Raw genomic sequence first — 24,202 nt, forward strand, 5'->3', positions numbered from 1 at the left:
GTACACAATTTCAGCACAATTTCTGGTCTCTCCAAATAGCAGCAGTATTTTCTGAATGTTTTATTTATTTATGTTTCCTTCCAAATAAAATTATTTGAGGTTGTTATCTACTTTTAGCTTATGTGCACTTACTCAGCAGTATATTAAGAAGAAGAAGCTTGTTTCTCCTGGCCAGGTGCCCTACCTGTTTTGCCCCCCAGGAATTACTAGATACTTATCCAATCTCATTTTTTAAATAAACAATGAAAAAGGAAGACATTGAGATGGCTATTGTCCAGTACATTGTATGCATAGGGCTATTATGCTATTGACATTTAAAGAAACTTTTAAAACATTGTGGCACATATTGACTGATGGTGTGGAAAAGCCTCAGGGAGTTCTCAAAACATTAAAATGTCATGTGGGAAAATCGCCCTTGGTTCCCTGTGTAATAAAGTATTAACAGAAAGGACTGCTGATTATATTCTCCAACAGAAATTTAATTGTACATATTTTTTGCATAAAGAAACTACATTTTGTGTTTTTTTAAGTTTATAGCACTTTTGATCTAATGATTTCATGCTAAAAACATTTTTATAATTATCAGATACTTCCTATACTATAACTAAGTTTCACATGCTGTTAATGAAGATATTAAAAAAGTTAACTTATGTTGCATTAAGCTTTTAAAAATATAACTATTTTACAACTTCAAAACTGTATTAGTAGCTCGATGTATCTAGAACTTCTGCATGAGCAGGATTCCCCAGCTGCTTTTCAGAAGTAGATTCAATTGAATTACTAGATGCTACCTCAAGAAAATCAGTAGCTGCATTTTCCTATAAGTATCTGCACTGTTATTATTAAAATATGCTTAATGTTTTAATGGTTTGATTGAGTTCTTTTCAGAAAACTCAGCACAGTGCATGCACAGCCTCACAACAGCTTTGCAAGGAAATCCCAGGCCGCTTCAAGAGATTTGAATTTGGGATTTCTCTCATCTTAGGCCAAATAGTGCAGCTTGACCTAAGGATCAAACTCCAGGACCAAAGTTTAGAATTGCAAAGCCCCCAGAAAATGATAAGGGACAACAAGAAGGACAGACTTGTTCTAAAATGGGAAGAAATTTCATAAACATATGGATCTGCTGGTGAACTGGAAAATTAAAACAATTAAAATAAATAAATATCCCATCAGATATCCCAAATCTCTGAGTATGTTTTAAAGCTGCTCATTGGATCCCAGTGTATTCCTACATTTTTGTTTTTATATTTTATGCTTTTTATCTGCAAGGAAGATTATATGTAATTGTTCAAAATGCATAAATAACATTGTGCAGAAATTATTCTGACCTCATCAGCTGCTCACTGCATTTGGGCCTATTTGAATATTCCAGATAATCATTGAATGATCTAAATCAGTGGTTCTTAACGTGGGCGATAATGCCCCCCAGGGGGCGATTTCATTTTTCAGGGGGGCGATAGAACGAAAAGGGGCGGTGTGGGGGCGCTGGAGCAGAAGGGGGGCGATAGGGGGGCCCTGGAGCAAGCCAAACCTGTTAAGATGGCTGCAGCCTTTTTACAGTGTGCATGAATATATATTTTCCTCCAATCTTAATTTTGTTTCAGAGTTTTCGTCTTGAAATTTTTAGTTCCTGCATTGTGGTTTGTTTTTATGCCCTTTTTATATTTCTTTTTGCGTCTTGAAATTCGCTTGCAACTAAATCATTAAATGTTTTTGGGGCATTTCATTTTCTTGGAATTGAATTTTGTTTTCAGGGGTCATTGGATTTAAGTGTCATAAATTAATAAATAAATAAATAAATAAATAAATAAATAAATAAATAAATAAATAAATAAATACATACATACATACATACATACATACATACATACATACATACATACATACATACATACATACATACATAAAAAAGATATCATCACTGCGGGGAGGGGGGCGGTGATAACTTCCTCAATGGCTCAAGGGGGCGTTTCTTTCAAAAAGGTTAAGAACCACTGATCTAAATCAGTGATTCCCAACCTTGGGTAACCCAGGGTTCTTGAACTTCTACTCCCAGAAATCCTGACTAGATTAGCTGGTGGTGAAGGCTTCTGGGAACTGCAGTCCAAAAACACCTGGGTTATCCATGGCTGGGAATCACTGATCTAAAGAATTAGAACTACTGTAGAGTGTTTCCTAATGGACACCTTTTATCTGAGTTACACAATCAGTTGCTAATGTGACATTATATTATATTGTAACTGAAACATGCTAGATTTGGATGACTTTATCTTACTAAATGGCCCATGATGGCTGCGTCTCAAGGTAGAATGAAACTTGTTTTTTCAAGAAGCATCAGCACCTAATTATGGGCATGCACACACATACAAAAGAAAGAAAGCTTGAAAATTACAGCCAGAAATCTAAACAAATTCTAAACTCTGACACCATCAAGTACAGTATTGACTCAAATTAAGTACTGAAATGAATTATCCTGTTATTCTGCTTGTGATATGTGACAGCATGGCATCAGAAAACATTTTTATATGCAAATTATTTTATGTCATGCTTGGTATTTTCAAAAGGTGAGACCTTGAGTTGAGACAGCTCAACAAAAAGATTTGGTTATACTGTATTAGTAGCACAAAACCCTATCTATGTTGTTTCTGATTCTTGGGGGGAAATTGCTTACATTTCAGATTACAGTTAAATTTGCAAACTTCCTTTCCTCACCACCTATTTCTGAGGTAGAAGGAAGGGCTTCTGTAACTTTATATGTTCTCTGGCTGGTAAAAATTAATAAGGTAAATGTCACTGAAGCTCTGTATTGTGAAAAGTTTCATCCATATAACTGAAACACGTGTAAGAAACTTCTCTGTCAAAAGGGCAAACAGTCTTGTGGCATCTTAAAAACTCACAGCTTTTATTTGATACAAGTTTTGGTTTAACCATGCTTTACAGATGCATCAATATGCAGATGCTAAATGAAACATGTTGGTCTTTAAGGCATCCACAATTCACTGTAGTTTTTGCTGCAGCAGACTAATACAGCTACCCCACCTAGAATCACCTGATCTCTTAGAAAATGAACAATGTTTGTGTATTAGGTACTACAGTCCATTATATCTTCTAGGGTGTTGTACAACTCTATTTTACAAAAAGTAGCATTAATAGTTACCCAAGCCGCCTAGAGTGGTCTTAAATGACTAGATAGGTGGGATATAAATCACTGATGTAAACACCACAAAAGATAAGCAAATCTAAATCATGTCTGCACTGCAGTGTTTTGGGGCAGATAATCTTGAATAAAACTAAGATCATGGCCAATGGTTCCATCACCTTTTGGCAAATAGAAGGTGACAGATTGGAGGCAGTGACAGATTTTACTTTCTTGGGTTCCATGATCACTGCAGATGGTGACAGCAGCCATGAAATTAAAAGACGCCTGCTTCTTGGGAGGAAAGTGATGACAAACCCAGACAGCATCTTAAAAAGCAGAGACATCACCTTGCCAACAAAGGTCCGCATAGTCAAAGTATGGTTTTTTCAGTAGTGACGTATGGAAGTGAGAGCTGGACCATAAAGAAGGCTGACCACTGAAGAATTGATGCTGTTGAATTGTGGTGCTGGAGGAGACTCTTGAGAGTCCCCTGGACTGCAAAGAGAACAAACTTATCCATTTTGCAGGAAATCAACCCTGAGTGCTCACTGGAAGGACAGACCCTGAAGCTGAGGCTTCAATACTTTGGCCATCTCATGAGAAGAGAAGACTCCCTGAAAAAGCCCCTAATGTTGGGAAAGTGTGAAGAAAAGAGGAGAAGGGGACAACAGAGGATGAGATGGTTGGACAGTGTCACTGAAGGACCAATATGAATTTGACCCAACTCCGGGAGGCAGTGGAAGACAGGAGGGCCTGGCGTGCTCTGGTCCATGGGGTCACGAAGAGTCGGACATGACTTAACAACTAAACAACAATCTTGAATATACTGCATTAAGTACTGTACATTGGATCTCTGCCAAACATATCACAATGTGCTGAGATATATCTGACAGTGGGATCATGCAGTGATTAAACTTGACAAAGGCCATATCATGGGAAGATACAAAAAGCTTAGAATACAACAATATCATGAACAGCCTCCTTCAAACTCTTTCCTGCCTTGCAGGGATGGATGAACTTTAGTTCAATCCCAAACTGGTTTAATAATGTCACACTTTTTCTGTGAGTGTCCAACTTTGTTTTCAGTATCTGTTTTCCAGCACTTTCCCCCATTTTGTAAAGCTGGTGTCCACATACATGACTGTGGAGACCTGGAACATATATCTGTTCACATTCCTCTTCTGGGTCAGGGACAGCCATGGTGGAGAAACACTGTGAAATTAAGTCATTGCCCAGTCAAACAAACCCAAGAATAAAAGAGGTATTCTGATGAAGACAAGAAATCTACAGCTAGAGTATCTCCCAATGTATTCCTTCAAGTTCAACCTGAAAACCTTAGGGGAGGGGGAACCTGCCCTTCCAGCAATTGAAAGAACAACCAAACAAAAGGCATCTTTAGGTGGCCTGGTCATGAGGGTCAGCCGAAGACATTTGTGCTGCTTGAGACAATGGACAAAATGACATTTCATCCTTCACAGCCTATACAGAAGATCACTGGACTGCCGACTAGATCTTCGGTCAAATATTGATGAGGGGGCAGCATCATTTGCTACACACGGTTGTTTTAAATGGATTATTTGCTCTGTTAGGGAAATGTTACGGAAAAGGTCGAGGAATGGCGAGAGAGAAAAAATCACATTAGTAAACGTGAAGTGACGGATAAACACGGTCCTCATTTCCTAGCCGGGAAGGCGAGGGAGTACACCTACTTGGCCAGCACGAGACCCAAAAAGTTCAACAGTCACTACCAGCATCCTCCTCAAGCAGCCACCGGGGCGACGCCTGCCTAGGCTTGCCGCCTCGTCCCTCCTCCCTCCCTTCTCCCCCTTCCCCGAGGAGGCGGCGCGACCAGCCTCCGCTTTCCACTCCTGGACCCCTCTTGGCACATGGAAAGCGCCGCGCTCGCTGTGCCAGCCGCCGCCGAGGGAGCAGAGGCCCCCGTGGCAGACACTGGCCCGCCGCTTCTCCTGAGGCGCCCCCTTCGTTTCCCGCCTTAGGCTCCCTGCCTCAGCCCTTGCCTGCCTGCCTGCCTGCGCGCCCGCCCGCTCCACCGCCCCGCGCACTGTCGCTTGCCCTCCTCTCTTCGGCTTCCTTTTGTTTGTGACGGGGAGCTGAGGCGAGGCAGCGGAGGAGGAGGAGGAGGAGGTGGAGCCGCTCGCTGTCTCGCTTGTCAAGACTGAGCCGCTCAAGCGAAGAAGGGAGGGGGAAAAGGCGAGGGAAGGGAGCTGGTGGGGCGGCTCTCTTCGCCGGGAAGCCTCTGTTCCACCAAGAGCAGAGAAAGGACCTGGACGCAGCGCTGGGCCCTTCTTTGGGCAGCCAAAGCGGCTTCTCCTCGCCTCGGGAAAGGCGGGAAAGGGCGCACACGAAGCGGGGACAGCAGCGCCTTCTTTGGCTGAGCCTTCAGCAAAGCCCGGGCGGCGGCTTTTGCTCCTCCTGCTGCTGCTGTTTTGCTCAGCGCGGCGCCAACACTTTGCCATGGGGTGGGGGCGTCCGCAGCAACCGGACAGCAGAAGCAGCAGCAGCAGCAGCAACACCTGGGCTAGTCACTAAAGAACCCGAAGGAAGGAGGATGGCCACATCCAGCAACTCCAGTTTGTCTGGCTCTTCAGTTTCCTCTGGTAAGTTGAAAACCTCTTACTCCCCGCCCCGTGCCAGGATTTTCCCCATCTCTTGGCTACCTCTCACTTCTTCCAGACAGTCCCACCTTTCGTTTATCTGTAGCATTAAAAAAAAAAAGATTAAAGAGGAATAAGGCGGTGATGATCTCTCCCTGTCAAGTTATTTTTATTCTCTCTTTGAAACGCACAGATCTGAATCCTTGTGGAAATGCTTTTATTCCACCGCTCAAGCAATAAGGGCAGGACAGGTGGGAGGGGAATCAGCAGAGGTGGATGTTTTCTTTTCTTGACATCTGTGAAATTGTGTTGGAACAAAGCTGGGAAAAGTCCATCACTCTAAATTCTTGTGTTTTCTATTGGATCCTGAAAGGTTACTAAACTCAAACCTAGTAGTATTACATGATTCATGAATGGAAGGTGTCAGGGTTAAACCCCTGACGCTTACCAATGCACACACAGGTCAAGCCTGAAGATGAATGAATCACATGCTTGTTTAATCCTTTATTCGTGTGGATCAGTGTAAAATAATTGGAGTATTGACAGTCTCTAAAAATATGTGTGCTTGGCTGAGCACTGTATCCCAAGTGTGATTATACCTGTTTAGTTACCAAGCTCTATAGAGCATACCGTGACTCTCTTGAGAGACCCAGTTTTACCGTCTTTCCATTGTGTTAGCCTGTGACATGTAATGATAGTTTTCATACAGGGCTGTGTCTGTCTTATAGCTGACTTATGGCAGTTCCTTGATTGTAACACCTGGTTGATGACTAGTAGCGATCAATGTGAAACACTGAGCTTTTGACTTCAAAGGAAGACAAGCCTTAACAGCATTCTTTCCTTCTTTACTGTAATATCTGAGTAGCATGAAAGAGAGAGATGTTACCAGATGAGCTTGTAAACATTTTCTCAAAAGGCAAAGAGGATAGACCTTTGACCTTGTTAGTTTTATACCAAATGCACCCTTATTTCCTATCCATGTTTAGTTTACTGTAAATTCCATTGTGTTAGGTGGGCTTGCTCCCTTGTAAGTGTAGCTAGGACAGCTACCCAACTGAAATATGTTCTCTTATTCCTTTGAATATTGCAGTTGAAAAGGTACAGTAAAGAATCCAGTGCACCTGCTTTAAAAACCTATAAAATTAGACACAAACAATTCCTTTATGTAAAGCTTTACATTTTGTGCTAGTAGAGAGCCTCAGCGTATCAGCAGACTGGATGCAATTCACTATATGTGTATATACCAAGATAAAGACTAAAATCCTGTTGCGCAGCTACACCTGCATAACTCAAGGTTGCACCCATAGTAGTTGCACTTCTGCCTGTCCCAGAAGTACTTCTGGTGGTGCATTGCAGGGACACATGACCAATTGCACATTTACACAGCACAATTCCTTGTTGCTGGGCATAACATACAGCACACTTACTGTATGGTGGCGTAACTTCATGTTATGGCCCAATAACTTTTAAAACTACTAAAATCTGATTGATCTTCCCTATCCAAAATAGTGAGCTTATATTTTAATCGAAAGTGTAATCCACATTTAAGTTAAGGCTCTGGAAGGCACATTTTGGAATGCTAGAGGTTTCTTGTTCACTTTGTGAGACTGAGTAGCAGAACCTGAATCTTAAATTGTGCAAAAGTCAAGACTTTCAAATCAAAAAGCCAAAACTTTAGTTTTGTTAGTTTTGATATATCGTTTATATTTCTGAATCCAGATGTAGTATATATTGTTCACAACTATAGCACTGACAGATGCCTTCTGCCTTTATGTAATCTCCATCCTTTTCTCCCATCACAAAATAAAGAGCTACCGTTGACAATCAAATCAGTGGCCACTCATCACGTGCCCTCTTGTTTCCTAGGATTGTACCGTTGGAGAAGCTGGCAAGTAAATCTGTGGGCTGGTATGTGCAGAATGCATATTCCACTTATATCCTCTTTATAACATGCTCAGGAGATTTCTTAATGTATGTGCACATCTATAGACATGCAGGACATTTACAGGAACATGTTGCTGATGGGTGGTGTGGTGGAATTGGTAATAATAGGCATTACATATTTTGTATACTGCACATATTGAACAAAAAAAGGGAGACTAGCTCTGGAACATTTCGTGAGGGCATGATTTAAAATGCTAAATCTCTATGTTGCAATAGCTGTAGCTACATGTTTGCGTTTCATAATCAAGCTTATAACTCACAGTGAAGAGTATAGTAACAATAACAATAAACTTTTAAAAATCTTGGGAGAAACTTTTATGGTGGTCATGTGCTTCATAAGTGCTCATCAGCATGAAACATGGAGCAAAATGACAAGAGAGAATTCCAGTCTTTGAGGTATTTATTTATTTTAAAAAACCATCTGGGAATCTAGGTAGCATTGCACTGTAGGGCTTAAGGTTTTATTTAATTTAGAATGCTCTGACATACTAAAAATTAATTAATTGCAGTTAAAAGATTCAGTTTCATCTAACTCCTAAAGATTACTTAAGATCATTATTTTTCCAAGAATTTTAAATTGTGGAAATATGTTTTAAGGTACACTTAAATGGGAAGTGTATGATTTCCCCATTGTGTCCAGGCCTTGTGCTTCCAGTTATTCATATGGAATTCTTTCTGACTTTTGACAGTATCTGCTGTGGTTGAAGAGAGTCCAATAAAATATAAAATGATCATATCTATTTCTTATTCTTTTAAGTTACAATATCAGTATTTCTCTCTGCAGCAAAATTTCCAGTATCTGTGAGTCCAGTGTATCTGACTCCGCGTGCAGCTGTAGTTGGCCGTCTGTGGTTTTTGTTCTGCAGAACTCAGCAAGTTTAGGAGCATTTTCTAATAGCATCTAACCACAGAGTCCAGTTTTCAAAAATGAACAGCTGTAGCATATTTGGGGTTTTTTAAAGAATAATTTTTGCAAATGATATATAATTATTTCTGTTTGTTTGACTTTCCATCACAAGGTCCTTGCAAAAGGAAAAAGACACATGATCTGTAAATAACAGTACATAATCAACACAAAGTACTGCTGCAACTATTTTTATTAGGACTTTGCTCGATAGCACATGGTATGTACTCAGGGAAGCCTGAATTAAGAAAAGGTAAGATAGCTAAGGTAAAACATTGGGACATCTTCCCCACATGCAACCTAGGCAGGAATGCAAAATGTGCCACAAGAGGTTGTGTCATATATTAATAATGTTTTGCTAAGATTTGGAATAATTAAAGATGCTTTCTGTATAGTAGATTAAAAGTCATATTTGTTAGGAAGCTGAAATCAGCAGATCAGACAGAATGACTTCTTTTTGACTCTGTGCCAGCACCCAAACACAGTAAAGTATATTACCTTACTGCAAGCAGAAGAGGAAACAAGACTGTTTATTGCTGATTGGAATACTAGCCAGCAAAGGTGTGTTTTATGACATAGCTTTTGCCCCATATTCCTTGGACTTAAAAGCTGTAAAGGCAATAAAGGCTGGGAGAGGCTTTGAGACACTAACTTGTGACTCTTCTGATGAATTAAAAGGAAAGAACTTTAACTCAGTGGTAGAATATGTGGGTTGGATGCAGAATGTCTAAAGTTCAGCCCTTGTCACCTCTTGTTAAATAGATCATGTGGAAACTGATGGGACCCACCTTTTCAAGAGACCATGTGGCCAGCCACTGTTAGTTAACAGTAGGCAGTTATTAAGCCTGCACAGCCTGGTCTGGTACAAGGAAACTTGGTATGTGCATGTATTAGGTATGTGCAGCAGATTTTGCCTTGACACTGGATATAGTACTGAGGTGAACAGTCGGATTCAGCCAAATGGTGGCAACATTTGTGGTCCCCATAGTCAATGGGGCTTTGGGAACAATATCAAGAAATTTCATACAGTTTTATAAACAGTTCCAGATCTCAGAAATAATACCATCAGAGCTATCAAAAATGGCAATATTAGGAACAGCATAGATACTGCTCTGATATTTAACAGATACTTAGGTTTCACGTGACAACGGAAACTGTCTTTAGACAAGTGCTGGCTCTATGGCTTGAAAAGAGTCGGACACGACTGGACTAAAAAATGTCAAGGGGAACCTTTACCTTTTACTGTATCTATTATATAATACCAGTCATCGTTTTTATAATTTTGATTGTGTCTGGTATGTTTGAATAATAACAATAACAACAACAACAACTAAAACAACAACAACAAGAACAAGAACAACAACATGCTGTCAATTTAGGGCAACTTTCCAGAGTTTTCCAGGTAGAGAATACTCAGAAGTGGCTTGCTATTGTCTTCTTCTGGTGACTCTATGGAACTGTGCAGCCTGCCCAAGACCACACAGGCTGGCTCTTCTCCCTGGAGGCCCAGTGGGGAATTGAATTCCCAACCTCTGACTCTGCAGCCAGATACATAATCTGCAGAGCTCTCCAGCCAGCCATTTATGTAATAAGTAGCAACTGAGGGTTTCTGGAAGTCTGTGTTCCAAAACTAATTGTATCATTTCTTTCTCCCGAAATTATTCCACTGTCTCCATGCATTGCAAATTACAGTGGATAGATAGTTTTTCATTTCTAGGAATATTTCAGTATTACATAGCGTGAAGCTTTTTGGAATATAAGTCAAATATTCTGATAGTATAAATAGTGTGCCTCTGGAAAACCTATTTATATGCCTCCATTTATATATTGCTATCTGAAGTGCAAAATGTTTTCTTCCCAAGCCTGTGGTTATATAGTAATTATTTTGATGGTTTGTGCATTAGGAATCCTCAGAGGAGTATTACTGTTTTACTGCTAGACTTCAGAGATGTACATATGCTTTGGAAGTATATGGTAGGCCATGACTGACTTCCACATAAGCTATTATTTTTAATTATTATTTTTATTTATTCAATTTATATTGCACATTTCCTCCCAAGAGCTCAAGGTGACTAACAAGTCTTGGATATGTGCAACTTTGGAAAAAAATGTTACCTTTGTTTAAACAGTTAATTTTGTTTGCCTATTCAGCAAAGAGAGGAACTTGAATGGATTTAATTTAATTAAGATTAATTTAATAATATTGGTGCATAACATTTACACAGTGTTTTTTAAAAGGCACTTTGATGGTATTAAGGAATTAGCTTTCAAAGTGCGGTTGTGGAAAGAAAATGAAAAGAGGCAAAGGCTAAATTTTCTATCAAAAGTTACCATGAGATAACAAGGCATCGTATCACTAAGGAAAATGGACCACATCCCAAAGGCAATGAAGTTCAAAAGAAATTCAGTTTTTCTATCCATAACCATGATTTGAAAAATAGGGTAAAATTAGAACATGGCAGTTGTGGAAGGAATGATGCTATAATGAAGAACCAACCACGGAAATCCCTTTCTGCCGTCCTTTCATTGCTGAAAACATAAACCTTCTGATGTCCCATCTCAAGTCAATCTTTGTATCTAATTAGACACTGTCTGTAGAAAGTTTGGCATCACATTGATTGGCTCGATCCCACAAAGCATAACTATATATTTTTGGTAGGCAAAATTACCAGCTGCCACTTTAACTCAAGCGATTTTGGGAGAAATTACCCCAAATATAAACCTGTAGATTGCTGAAATTTCATGCTGTCCCGTTGGAATCTAAGGGCCAGGACTAGAGATGGGGTTATTCATATTTGCATATGAATGCAAATATCCCTGCACAGGTGGCGTTAATGAGGGTCCAGCCACATGGGTCCGTACGGTCCACTCACTGATCTGCCACAGGTGCGGATGGTGCAGTTCTGCGAATGGCTCCACAGCACGCAATCTGCTTGCCACTCCTGGCAGGAGGTGGGAGGACAAGCCTCGTTGCAAGGTTGAAGAGTGATGCGCGGATTGTGCTCTGTGGAGCCATTTGTAGAATCGCGCCATCCACTTGCACAGTTGATCAGTGAGTGGACTGTCCAGCTCCATGGGGCTGGACCCTCCTTAATGCCCCCTGTATGGGGATATTCATATTTGTATACAAATAAATACTCCCATCTCTAGCCAGGACCCGTAAATTCAATCTAAGCAAGCAGGTTCCAACAGAGAGCAGTTGATTCATAGACAGCATCAAGGTAGTCTGAATTCCAGAGGTAGTTTGAATTTCAGAGCCAAGACAACTACAGCTGAGGTGCTTGGTCTGCACTTAGAGCTCACCTGTACTCATTTCATATAACATTCTTGAGAAGGCTACGTACTCTTGAGGAATCCAGGTCACTTCTAGCCTCATCCATGCTTTCATCCTGTCACACTCTTTTGAGTGCTTTGAAAGGACTATGTTTCATCTTCAGACTCAGGACCAGCATTCCCTGTTTCTTCCAGAGGAGAATTCATCACCTTTCCCCCCAGTGGCCCAGAATTTTCAGAGGTAATATGTTCCTTGGTGGCATCTGATCCTTGACGCTCTGGATCCTCTTCTGCATAAGATAACACCAGAAAGGTCATAAAATACATAGTTACTGTTAAGCTGATTTATGCTTATAAAATGCAAGTCACAGAGAAGTCCAGTGTGAAGTCTGGTGTTTGGATTATTACTTTGTTTGTAGTTACACTTCCAGAAGTTTAAATTAAATTATATGAAAATTTATGTTAGGGAGTGATGACATCAGCAGTTATACCAGATAGTTGCACAACAGGATTTCAGTCGATGAATATATGATTTTTGAGATTTCTGTCTTTATGTGTTGAAAGAATCATGATGCTATAAAATTAGACTTTGTTCTTATGCATTTACTAAAATGAAATGCAAATTCCTTCATTTTTCTGCTCCTTATTTTGACAGAACATAGTAATCAGATTTCTGAGTTGATTTTATAACTCAGAAGCTAGTGTCATTTTTTTTGGTGCCAGTATTCCTCAGAAATTACTGGCATAGCTTGAATGTAAAGAGGTCCCAGTTGCTTCATAGAAATGCTGAGGGAGCATTATACTTTCTGTGTCAATCTGCTTACAGATTCCATCCCTCTGTCGTCCTGAACCCTGCCACACGGTTCAGTGAGCAAGAACTGTGAGTGGGAGGAAGTGCCACTTTCTTAGCCTGCAGCCAACTGTTCTTACTGATGGGATTGGACCACTTTCCCTGTCAAATGGGTGGAAAGTGAAGAATAATCCTGGAGCCCTTCCTGTTCTGTCCACAGGATTTGGAAACACTATACTTCAGGACAGTTTGATGATTTTTTTAAAAAAAGAAATGCTTGTGGAAGAACTTCAACATACTGAGAAAATAATAACAAAAAGCTTTTGATTTTAACTTCTGCTTTTAGGATTTTGTGCCCCAGAATTTTTAACTGGGAAATTTTTGCTGTACAGTAACTTTATTAAGTTACTAAGGGACGTGGTGGCGCTGCTGGTTAAACCGCAGAAGCCTCTGTGCTGCAAGGTCAGAAGACTAGCCGTTGTAAGATCAAATCCACACGACGGAGTGAGCTCCCGTCGCTTGTCCCAGCTCTTGCCAACCTAAGCTGGGACAAGCAGCAGGAGCTCACCCAGTTCGAAAGCATGTAAAATGTAAGTAGATAAATAGATACCACCTCGGTGGGAAGGTAACAGCCTTCCATGTTTAGTCGCACTGGCCACATGACCACGGAAAGTGTCTTCGGACAAACGCTGGTTCTATGGCTTGGAAACGGGGATGAGCAGTGCGCCCTAGAGTCGGACACGACTGGACTAAATGTCAAGGGGAACCTTTACCTTTACCTAAATTTATTAAAGTATCTGATTATGGATTTTTGTTGCCTTAAATCAACAGTAGAGACCCACAACAAAATATTGGAGTTTGTATCTCATCTGCAATAAGACTGAAGTCTTCCTATTCAGAGCACCAGTCAGCCTGGAACAGGAAGCTAGGAGTGAAATTCTGGGGGCTAGAAGAGGATTAGTTTCTTTCTTTCTTTCTTTCTTTCTTTCTTTCTTTCTTTCTTTCTTTCTTTCTTTCTTTCTTTCTTTCTTTCTTTCTTTCTTTCTTTCTTTCTTTCTTCCTTCTTTTCTTTCTTTCTTTCTTTCTTTCTTTCTTTCTTTCTTTTTCTTTCTTTCTTTCTTTCTTTCTTTCTTTCTTTCTTTCTTTCTTTCTTATCATTCTAAATCCTTTTACTGTTGTACTGAAGAACTCAGTATTAAGACCAGCAAGTCCTAAACCTAAATGCTTTAATGTTACATTGAGGAGGAGGGAAAATATACCATGGGGAGGCATTTTAGCTTCATGTCATGAATCCCTCCAACTTCTGCAGTTGGGAATTTGGAAAGATAGATATTGCTCTCCCTTCATTTTCCTTGATTCAAAGACCTGGCCTGCATACTTCCCAGACTTGCACTTTTCTGGAGCACTTTTATTTCTTTTTATATTCTCATTTTCTTTCTTCTTCCCCTTCCTTAGAGTAGAAATGAGAGTTGTCCATAGGAAATGGTGGTGTAGTTTTATCATAGCTCTGACTGAGTTGTAGAGTGTTAAATAAATAAAAAGTAGTACCAGGTGGGAGAGCTGTTTGTTTGTTCCGTCTTTGGTATTCAGTGTGAGTGTAAACACTTCCTTTTCAACTATGAGATAAGTTATTCTGGACTTTTCCTATCTCAAAACCCTGGGCATTTAATAGTTCATGGAAAGTAATGGAGAACCATTTTAAAATTATAAGCAGCCTTATTTTACTGATTCTTAACCAGTTCCACAACCAGTGAGTTCCCATAGCAGAATGAGGAATCAAACCCAGATCTCCTGAGTCCCACCCAGTTCATTATTCTAACCATTCTACCACATGGGGGTACCTATAGTTTAAAAAACAGTGTAGTAAAATTTGTATTTTAAATATACCGAGTCATTCTTCCAAAAGCAATTATTTAATTAATATAGACGTTTATTCCTAGTAATTTGGTGAAATTGGAATGTTTCAAATGGAGCTTTTATTATGCAATAGTTCTGCCTCCTTCCTGTAGTTTAAAAAAGGAGGGAGGATTCAGACATGGAAGTCGTCCAATTGTAATCTGTACATGTTTTCTCACCACTTTTCCCATAATTATTTTGTTACTCTGAAAACAATCTACCAGAGAGGGAAATGTGAAATAATTGTCCTATACTTTCTGATTCATAGTGCTTGGAGCTACCCATCTGGAAGTGCCTGTTGAATTGAAAGTTTGATAAATAAAACTTGAATTATATTAATAAAATGTTGGAAGGGCTAGTGTAAAAGAAAGGCTTTTGTGCTCCCCATCCATGTAGTATGATCATAGGTTTTAGTCATAAATCTGTGCTTGATCGGACTAGAAAAAATTAGATTCCGAAATACTGAACTTGGGAGGAAAATATATAACAATTAATGCAGAAAAGGTCCAGACTTTGTTAACAAAATGCTTAAGTCCCAACTGCAGAAGATAAAGAAAGCCTTTGCTATTCTATAATTTCATTTGATCTACTATTTCTGATACATACACTATGGATGAGATAAAAGGCCTAAAATCCATAATAAATTATTTCTGATTTCTTGGATTTACCTGAACAGATACTAGATTTTCAGTCTGTGAATAAATGTTGACATACCAGAGATATATATTAATCTATGTGATACTGTGGTACTGTGGCAGGGATGTTAATGCTGGACATCAGTGGGATTCATAGGTCAGCTACTAGTTCATTGATTACAGACCTTTAGTCATATTGATCTTGAAACTTCATGAAACAAGGATGGCAGACAAAACATATGCTTCAAAAACACTAGAGAAAATGAACCATTAAATACAATGTGACTTATTACTTCTCAGTAAACACACAAAGGACATTTGAATCAGGTTAGATAGTATAATTTATTATTCATTCAGGTTGAAACATTCGTTATACAGTATTGCTTTCAAGATCTTTTGAAAATAAATTTGCAGTTCTACCTTTTGGGCTACAATGTTGTAAAAAGGAGTAGGATGCCACAGATCCTTGACAAGAATAAAATATGTACTCTGTTTCTTACACACTGGTTCTTTCACACTTATCCCCAGAAGAAAGCTTTGTTGAGCTCAGAACATTTATACCGAAGTATGTGTGCACAAAATTGTACGTTGCAGTCTTTTTACTTGATGTAATGTATATTCATATTTACAAGATTGCCATCAGTGTATCCTCTTATTTAATTAAAGACGTGTTGACTAACATTTTATGTTGCAATCATGTTAATTGTGGAAAATCAAACTCTTCATCCAAATTGTAGTGCGTAGACAATAACTGGCTCACTGACGTGGTAGAAGTTACTATTATCCTGGAGAGAGTTCTGAAGGGTGGAGAGAGTGAATGCTGTTTCTAACCTTTTTTTTGGGGGGGGGTATCCTTTTTAAATTCTCTTCCTTCACTCCTTGTCTACTGGAAGGAAGAACTGTATGAACTATGATGGTATGTGAATATTGCATGAAAACTGTTTGCTACAGTAAACTATAATAGGATCTGAATGAAAAATCAAGCATGTATAGTTTCATATACACCACTTCTTTTGTAGGTGTATCCACAGGAATTATGACAGGAGTCACATACTAAGACATTTCTAGGTAACATTAATTGCTATAAATCATTATCCATTTCTGTTTTTTTCTTAATGTTTCATTTTGACTGTCAATTTGAGACAGCTGTTATTTACTCTGAATTGTATCCTATAGCTACTCAGGATGTGCAGTGCTGATGTGGCACTGCTGTAAAGTAAATATCTGGTGCTCATGGAGAAAGACTTTTAAATGTTATTCTTGCAAAAAGACGTGTCGTCTAAAGGTTTAATTTTTTAAATTAGCCGTGACGGTTTTACTGTATTCACAAAAGGAAAGCATTCTGTTGTGTGAAGGTGTAGCCGTGTTACACCGTTAACAGCAAGTTGGCTGAAACTGCCATGTTGATCTCCTATGGAATCCTGAGATTTGTAGCTATAGAGCTTTTGCAAACCAAAGACCATGACTTCCTTTATTGAGTCTATAAGTAATTCAAACTAACATGGACTGAACACATTGCATGAAGAATCTCTGTTCCATCATCATATGTCATGAATAGAAGTAGACATTAGGCTGTCCATGTTCTAGGGCTTATGTGATATGCTGCATACATAGTTCTTCATTCTATTATGGAGCTCCTTTACATGGAAATGTTTTTAGCTGCTTCCACAAAGGCTGTTATAAATCCTGTTGTAAATCCTTCTTTCCCATATTAACTCATTTTCTGTTACATTTTGCAATGACCAGTGTGAGATTTATTTATTTTTTGGGGGGGGGCTGGCATATCTGATTTTATTCCAGAGCTTAACAAGTTTATTTTAAGAAGAGTTAATATAATGATGTGTGGAAGCCCCCCATAGTTGAGTCCCAAAACTTCATTCAGTTACTGCCCTGTTGTGGCCCCATCAGGACCTGTCAAGAGCAAGTATCTTGAAATGAAGAAGGATGCAAAAGAAGACCTGGCAACTTCCCTGGATGACGTTGTCCTGAGTAAATCTGAGAGCTTGGCATAGCAGTGGTTTGCTCATGTCATAAATGAAGCTGTCTGCATACATTTAATATTAGGAAATAAAATGCTCCTACTGAAATCATTGCAATATTTTCTAGACAGCTTAAGAGTGGAAACATGAAAAAAAAATCTGCTTTTGTGCTTTCATTTATGTATAGAACACGTCTTTCAGTTAAATGGTTTGAGTTATAACTAAATTCTTCATTTTAATTTGTTGTGATATTTCATTCTAAGCACTTATTTGTTGATACTGCTTATTAAAAAAAGCAGTGGTGTCCCCTAAAATATGCATCTGTGTGCTTTTAACTGAGACGCCACCACAAGGCAGTTCAATTAGATTAATTGGCTGTAGTCATCCTTGTATTCTTATTCTATAACCAAATAATTGAGAAATAGCATTCTAAGCTATTGAGAAGCAGAAAATAAATCCTTAATAATCAGGGTTTTGTTTTACACCACTACCAAAAAGAACAGAATGCATGTAGTTTTGGATTGTCTTTTCATAGCAGATTGGGTTGCAGGGCATAATATCAAATGAAATTAGATTTCAGTTGCAGCTGACTGTTTGTGATGTGTGGGGAAGCAGAGGTCATCTGTCTAACTTATATATTGTCAATATTTCTTGTATAAAGATGCCTTTTGACCTGATGCTGTCAAAGCATGGTAAACAAACAGTTAGTTCTAAATGCTCATAAAATAATAAAGGTTGTTGAAGATGATGTTGGTACATTTACAAGACATCTTTTTCTGTCTTTTTTGTTTCTGTTTGTATTTTCATCTCTTTCAATATATAGGGTACTGTACTACTAGGACCAGATGAGAACTTTTGAATTGAATTTCTAATGGCTTTTCTTTTGTGTTACAGGTGAACATAAACCTGTAACTCAGCCAAGTACCTTTCATATGCTAGATCTGCACGTCTCATCATTCCCTCTATTCAGTAGTTAAGATTGAGGCATACTAGAACATAGTGGCAGGTTACTTCCCTTTTAACTCCAGAAGTAGCAAATAGGTGCAGTCACCATCCAATCTGATCAACCTAAAACATCATAACTTGGCCAGTTTTATTTTAATTCTATACTCAGTTTTCTGTTACAAGTACTGTATTGACAGCATGACAAGGAAAACCAACCTGTTCTTGACATGCAATGGCAATTCCCCTGTGCTTTGCTTACAGTAATCTAGAATATAAGTCACCAGAGATCTTGTACAAACATGGATAGTATATTGCTCCTTGTCACAAGAGCATATAGGTGATTCATTTCTCTAATGTAAGTCTTGTCTATTATGTAGGCAGATACAGTAGGGCAGTGATAAATTACGTAAGAACAATTGTATGGGCTAAAACTTACTCTGTGCTGTACAGAGTAGGTGGGTTGGAATGGCCCAGGGATCAGGAATTAGAATCCCTACTATACCTCTTTGAAAAAGGGCTAGCCAAGATCTCCACTCACCAGAGCATGATGCCTGGTTGAGTTAAGGGCCCTGCCACCTGTGCCACCCAGGGCAAGCAGCACAGTCCCATAGTGATACCAGAGGGAGGGACTGGTAAACCACTACTGAATACCTCATGCCTGGAAAACCCTAGTAAATTCATAATCAAATTGACAGCATATAGTAATAATTGTTATATATGCTAAAGTTTGTAGTTGTAAAAGACGCAAAGAAGTGGCAAACAACTACCTCATTCTCTAAAAGGCCCATGGGAAAATCAGGTACAGGGTGTACCTGAGATCAATTGTATCGGTGCCAAGAAACCAGCACTGGCTTGATATTCTTACGTGAGCAACTTGAACAAATATGAAAATTAGCTGAAATTAGCTACTCTGAAATTAAAGGAAGATTGAAACAGCTCCTTTTTGACATGCTTGCCTTGTAGCAGTCTACACAGTGGGCAGACACTCCTGAAAGACAGAACCAATTGGTCAAGCCAGTTCAATAACTATTCCATGTTTGTAAATTAATGTCCAATTGTTAATGTCATAAAGTTCAGTTGCTTTTGTTAAAGAAGGTACTGTTTGACTTGATGTTTAACATCACCCAAATGAGCTTTTCACAGTGCGCAACAAGATCCTGCAATTGCTGCCCTATGAGATCGATATGCCAGAATCCTATTAGTTATGGTCAATGGTGTAAACTCAATGTATTCGCGTGGTTGTTGTGGGTTTTTCGGGCTCTTTGGCCGTGTTCTGAAGGTTGTTCTTCCTAACGTTTTGCCAGTCTCTGTGGCCAGCATCTTCAGAGGACAGCACTCTGTGCTCAGTTGGTGTAAGTTTCAGCAGCAAGTTGCCATAATAGGTTAGCACTGACTTTTTCTGCATTTCTTGAGTTTTAGTCTTGATTATTTCATTACTGTCAGTAGATATCAGTAAGGTGGTCATTGTTCAACCAAGGTAAGTTATTAAAAATTCATGTTGGCTCATTTTCACTGTGAACAGATCAATGCGACATTGGACTATGGGCCTTCATTAGTTAAACCTGGCTAACATTCCAGTGGGCATTTTACTTGTTAGTTGCTCATTATGCATTGTCAGGATACACAATTCTGTTAATTTCTAACATACTGAAATACCATCTAGAGTGACAAGTGCAGGGGTTATAGTTTTAGAACTTCTTTAAACAAAGAAAAACAAAACATTGTATCCAATAAAATATGTTTCCAAAATATTCACTGATATATTACTTATATTCTCCATAGCATACATGGGATAAAATCTCACCTTAATTAACAGTACTGTCATAACACTATGATACTAGCTAAACTTTCTGTGCGTTATAATACATATCATTTGCTTCTATGTTCATTTACAATTTTTAGTTACTTCAATAATATTCAAGTAGAATTTACTGTGTAACAGGAGCTTGCCTTCTTCTTCTTCAAAAACACCAGGCACGGTCAAAATTGTGAAATTTCTTGATATTGTTCCCAGAACCCCAATGACTGGCATCCCCTGGAATGGGGGCCTCCAAAAACCCGTTGGAACATCAGGTCGAGAAGGTGTCAGAAAATGAGGAAGTCAAGATCTTGTGGGATTTCCGGATCCAAACTGATAGACACCTTGAATATAACACACCAGACGTAGTAGTAGTAGAATGAAGAAAGGTCTGGAGATTGCAATTCTAGGGGAGTTGAAAATAAAGAATTGGAAAAACTAACCAAGTACAGAGATCTGGTGATCAAAACATCTTGTCTCTGGAAGAAACACACTTCAGTGGTCCCCATAGTCATTGGAGCTTTGGGAACAATATCAAGAAATTTCACAAAGTACTATAAACAGTTGCAGATCTCAGAGGTAACACCATTACAGCTCCAAAAAATGGCAGCAGTAGGAACAGCATACATACTGTGCCTATATTTAAGAGATACTTAGGTTTTTGGTTAAAACTTATATTACCAGTCAATGTTTTTATAATGTTGCCTGTGCCTGGTGTTTCTTTAATAATAATAATAATAATAATAATAATAATAATAATAATAATAATAATAATAATAATAATAATAATAATAATAATAATAATAATAATAATAATAATAATACCCTTTTTCCCTAGAAATAAGACCTAACCTGAAAAAAAAGCCCTAATGTATGCATTTTGGGAGCAAAAATGAATATAAGATCCTGTCTTATTTTTGTGGAAACACGACAGTAGTAGTAGTAGTAGTAGTAGTAGTAGTAGTAGTAGTAGTAGTAGTAGTAGTAGTAGTAGTAGTAATTTATTTATTTATTTATTTATTATTTATTTATTTATTATTCTTATTATTACTGAAGAACTGCAAGTGAATCTAGCTCCTGTTGAGCACAGGCCAGATATCTAAATGACATGCCATTAAGTTCCAGCTAATGGCGATCCTTGCCATAGGCAGAGCTTCTAGGTAGAGAGTATGGAGAATACAGTACTGAGAAGTACATAGTTTACCATCTTCTTTTTGTGGGGGCATTCTGGGGCTGTGCAGCTTGCCCAAGGCTACACAAACATAATCTTACATCCTATCTTTCAGATACTGTCATACGCACAAACTGCCATGTGAAGATGATTAGTCTGCTCCAGTTTGATGTCTTTTAAGTCATTTAATATTGGGTTATATTATAGCAAACTCCTGGCTTCTGATGTTCCTTAATTATAAGAGCCTTTATACATGTATCAGAGCAACTTTCACCAGGAATGTGAAGACATAATTTGGCTTCTGTTCTCCTGTGAAGTCATTTGTCCCTCTCTTAAATTTCTGGCAACATGACAATGACCTGATTTTTAAATATAAGTGAGGCTTTTTTTTCATCATTGAGGCAGTTGTCATTGAATTGTCATGATTGCACAGTCACTGATTACAGACAAGTATCACTTCTGTGGGATAGGAACTGTATCGTTGGTTGAAATCTCTAACAGATTTGCATCTCTGATTCTTGTTTTGCATTTACTTATGGGAGAATCTCACCTTATCTATTTGTTCTTATAAGAATATGTATATCTCTAAATTATAACGATATTCAGCCTTACAAGAGGATTAAACTAGTGAGTAACACAAGTATAGACATAGGTTGAACATGTGTGTGGGTTTGTTCCTCATTTTGGGTTCAGGGCTGAATGCAAAGCTGCAAAACTGAGTTTTCGGGAAGAGTATGAATCTGCATGGGTATTATCAGAGGAGGCCTTTCTCTCAGTCCCACCACCGTCACAGTTGCGTTTAGTGAGGACACAGGAGAGGACCTTCTCTGTTGCTGCTCCCAGACTCCTGAACCTCCCACCATGGGATATCAAGCTGGCCTCATTTTTGTTGTCCCTCTGCAAGCTGATGAGGAACTTTTTCTTTAGGCAGCCTTTTCTTTAGTGACTGACTGTCCAGGAGACAACAAATGGGATGGTTTATATTTTGTTGCTTTTAAATCTGTGTGTTTTTAAAAATGTTTTTACTTAAAACTTTAATATAATGTTATTAATTCCTTAATATTTCAATTATTTACTGCTTTGAACTTTTAATATTGTGTTTTTAATAATGTTAGCTGCCTTGTGTAATTGGGTAATTTTTTAAAAAACAAATAAAAGCCCTTCCTAGCAGCAATTCAATTAATCTGTGGGTCCAAAGTAGTGTTTCTGACCCTATAATACCCTACATCAGAGGTTCTTAACCTTTGTTACTCGGATGCATTTGAACTGCAACTCCCAGAAACCCCAGTCAGGACAGCTGGTCGTGAAGGCTTCTGGGAGTTGCAGTCCAAAACTCCTGAGTAACCCAAGGTTAAGAACCAGTGCCCTACATGATTGGAGTCTAACTTATCTGAAGGATGTGCACATCCTGGCTTCTACTGTCTACAACAGAGGCTTTTTTTGTTGGTCCTACCGACCCTCACAAGGACATGAAAGAGATCTTTTTGGTGGCTGCTCCTTATGGAATGTTTTTACGGAAGAGATCAAGTCTGCCATCTCCTTGCTGTCCTTCTGTTAGCAGGCAGATTTCGGTTTAGGCAGATTAGCAACAAATGAAGGGACTGCCCAGAAAAGAGGAGTTGTGGTGGATACTGTCAGTTTGACTGCCTTTTGATGCACTTTTAAAGTTTTGAATTTTGTTGTGTAATTTAAAAAAAAATGTTTTCCATAACTTAATATTATACTTTCTGGGGGTTTAGTAGTATCTGTTTTTAAATTGTTTTGTAAGCCTCTTTGAGTCCCTGCATTGGGAGAAAGGGAGGAACCTGTGTTTACATGAGTATGTTTGGAGTGGGTTTAGTATATTTTCAGTATATTTAAATTCAACAGAGGGAGTAACTGTTGCCATTTTTCTCTTTTGCTTATTTTTTTAGAAAGCAGGACAAAAGAGCAGCCCGGCACGTCCTCTGATATGACTAAATATCCTCTTTTGACTAAATATCCTGAATAACCCTCCTGTTTCTGTTATAAGCAGAAGGCTTCTTTCTAGAAATCCAGCAACAGGATGGAATACATCTGAAAGCCCCTACCAAAATATCTAATGTTCTGTGCAGCTGTTTATTTGAAAATAACTCTCTAAAGCCCCTTATGAGCAACTCACATATTTCAGAGGCAAAATTATGTAGATTTCAAGTACTGTATCCCATTCTTTTGCTAGTATTTCTTCATATCTAACTCTGAAAAAATTGTATATCTGTTCTTTCATCTGTTTTCTTCACATTTTTTAAAATAGTATAGCTTCTTTATTTTATTTTATTTTGTAACCAGCTTATAATATTTTTGTTCTAAATCATCAGATATCATAATGATGTTACTTCTGTTCCTGATAATCAGATACATCATTTTTTTAATGGTCACAAGACAATGCAGTCCAACTTACATACTGATTTGGCTGTGTTTACTCTACATTACACAATTCTTATACTGTACTGTTAGTTTACATACAAAAAAATCAGTTCCCTCCCATATTAGTAAAGTCAGGATTTATGCCATGCATTTCATTCCAGTGTAAGTAACCAATAGCCTTATGGCTTGTGTTTTCATAAATATTTGTGTAGACTGATCTGCATCTGAAGTAAGGATCAGACTACACTTTATGCTACCTAAATAGTGCACATCTGACCCTTTTATTTTGCTTCCTTTTTTTTCTTTACACTAACTCAAGGACGTAGAACCCTGATTTGGATTTTTATCACTACAGACAGCAATGGAATGTTAGCTCTTCCCCCAGCTGCTTCCTTTCTGACTTGTCCTGTCTCCCTGTAGGATCCCCGTATCTGCGGAATTGGTATCTGTGGTTTCAGTTATCCATGATTTACTACAGCTCCGTATACAGTATACTGTACAAAGGGTGGGATTTCTGGCCTTTGTCCCATCCCCTTGTGGCCTTTCTCCTGCCTCCTTGTATGTTTTATATAGAGTTCACTACTATCTGCAGTTTCAGGTGTTCATGTTAAATCATGGAATAGATATCCTGCAGATACAGGGGTCCTACTGTACTAAAAAAAGAGAAACTCAATTGCAGATAGCAATTAATTAGCATTCTTCAGCATGTGTATGCTAATGTTAAA

At 38.5% G+C, this 24,202-nt stretch overlaps 1 protein-coding gene across 1 annotated transcript in view; it reads left to right on the forward strand.

The window, feature by feature from the left end:
* Nucleotides 1-5,227: 5,227 nt before the first annotated feature.
* CHN2 (chimerin 2) overlaps nt 5,228-24,202 on the forward strand; it is a 147,333-nt gene continuing 128,358 nt past the window's right edge. Inside the window, exon 1 of the mRNA XM_020780416.3 lies at nt 5,228-5,760. Within this exon, the coding sequence (XP_020636075.1) occupies nt 5,712-5,760 (49 nt within the window). The 5' untranslated portion in view covers nt 5,228-5,711. The remainder of the gene's footprint in view (nt 5,761-24,202) is intronic.

This window comes from Pogona vitticeps, chromosome 6 (assembly GCF_051106095.1).
Source record: "Pogona vitticeps strain Pit_001003342236 chromosome 6, PviZW2.1, whole genome shotgun sequence".
In the NCBI taxonomy this organism is placed as follows: Eukaryota; Metazoa; Chordata; class Lepidosauria; order Squamata; family Agamidae; genus Pogona; species Pogona vitticeps.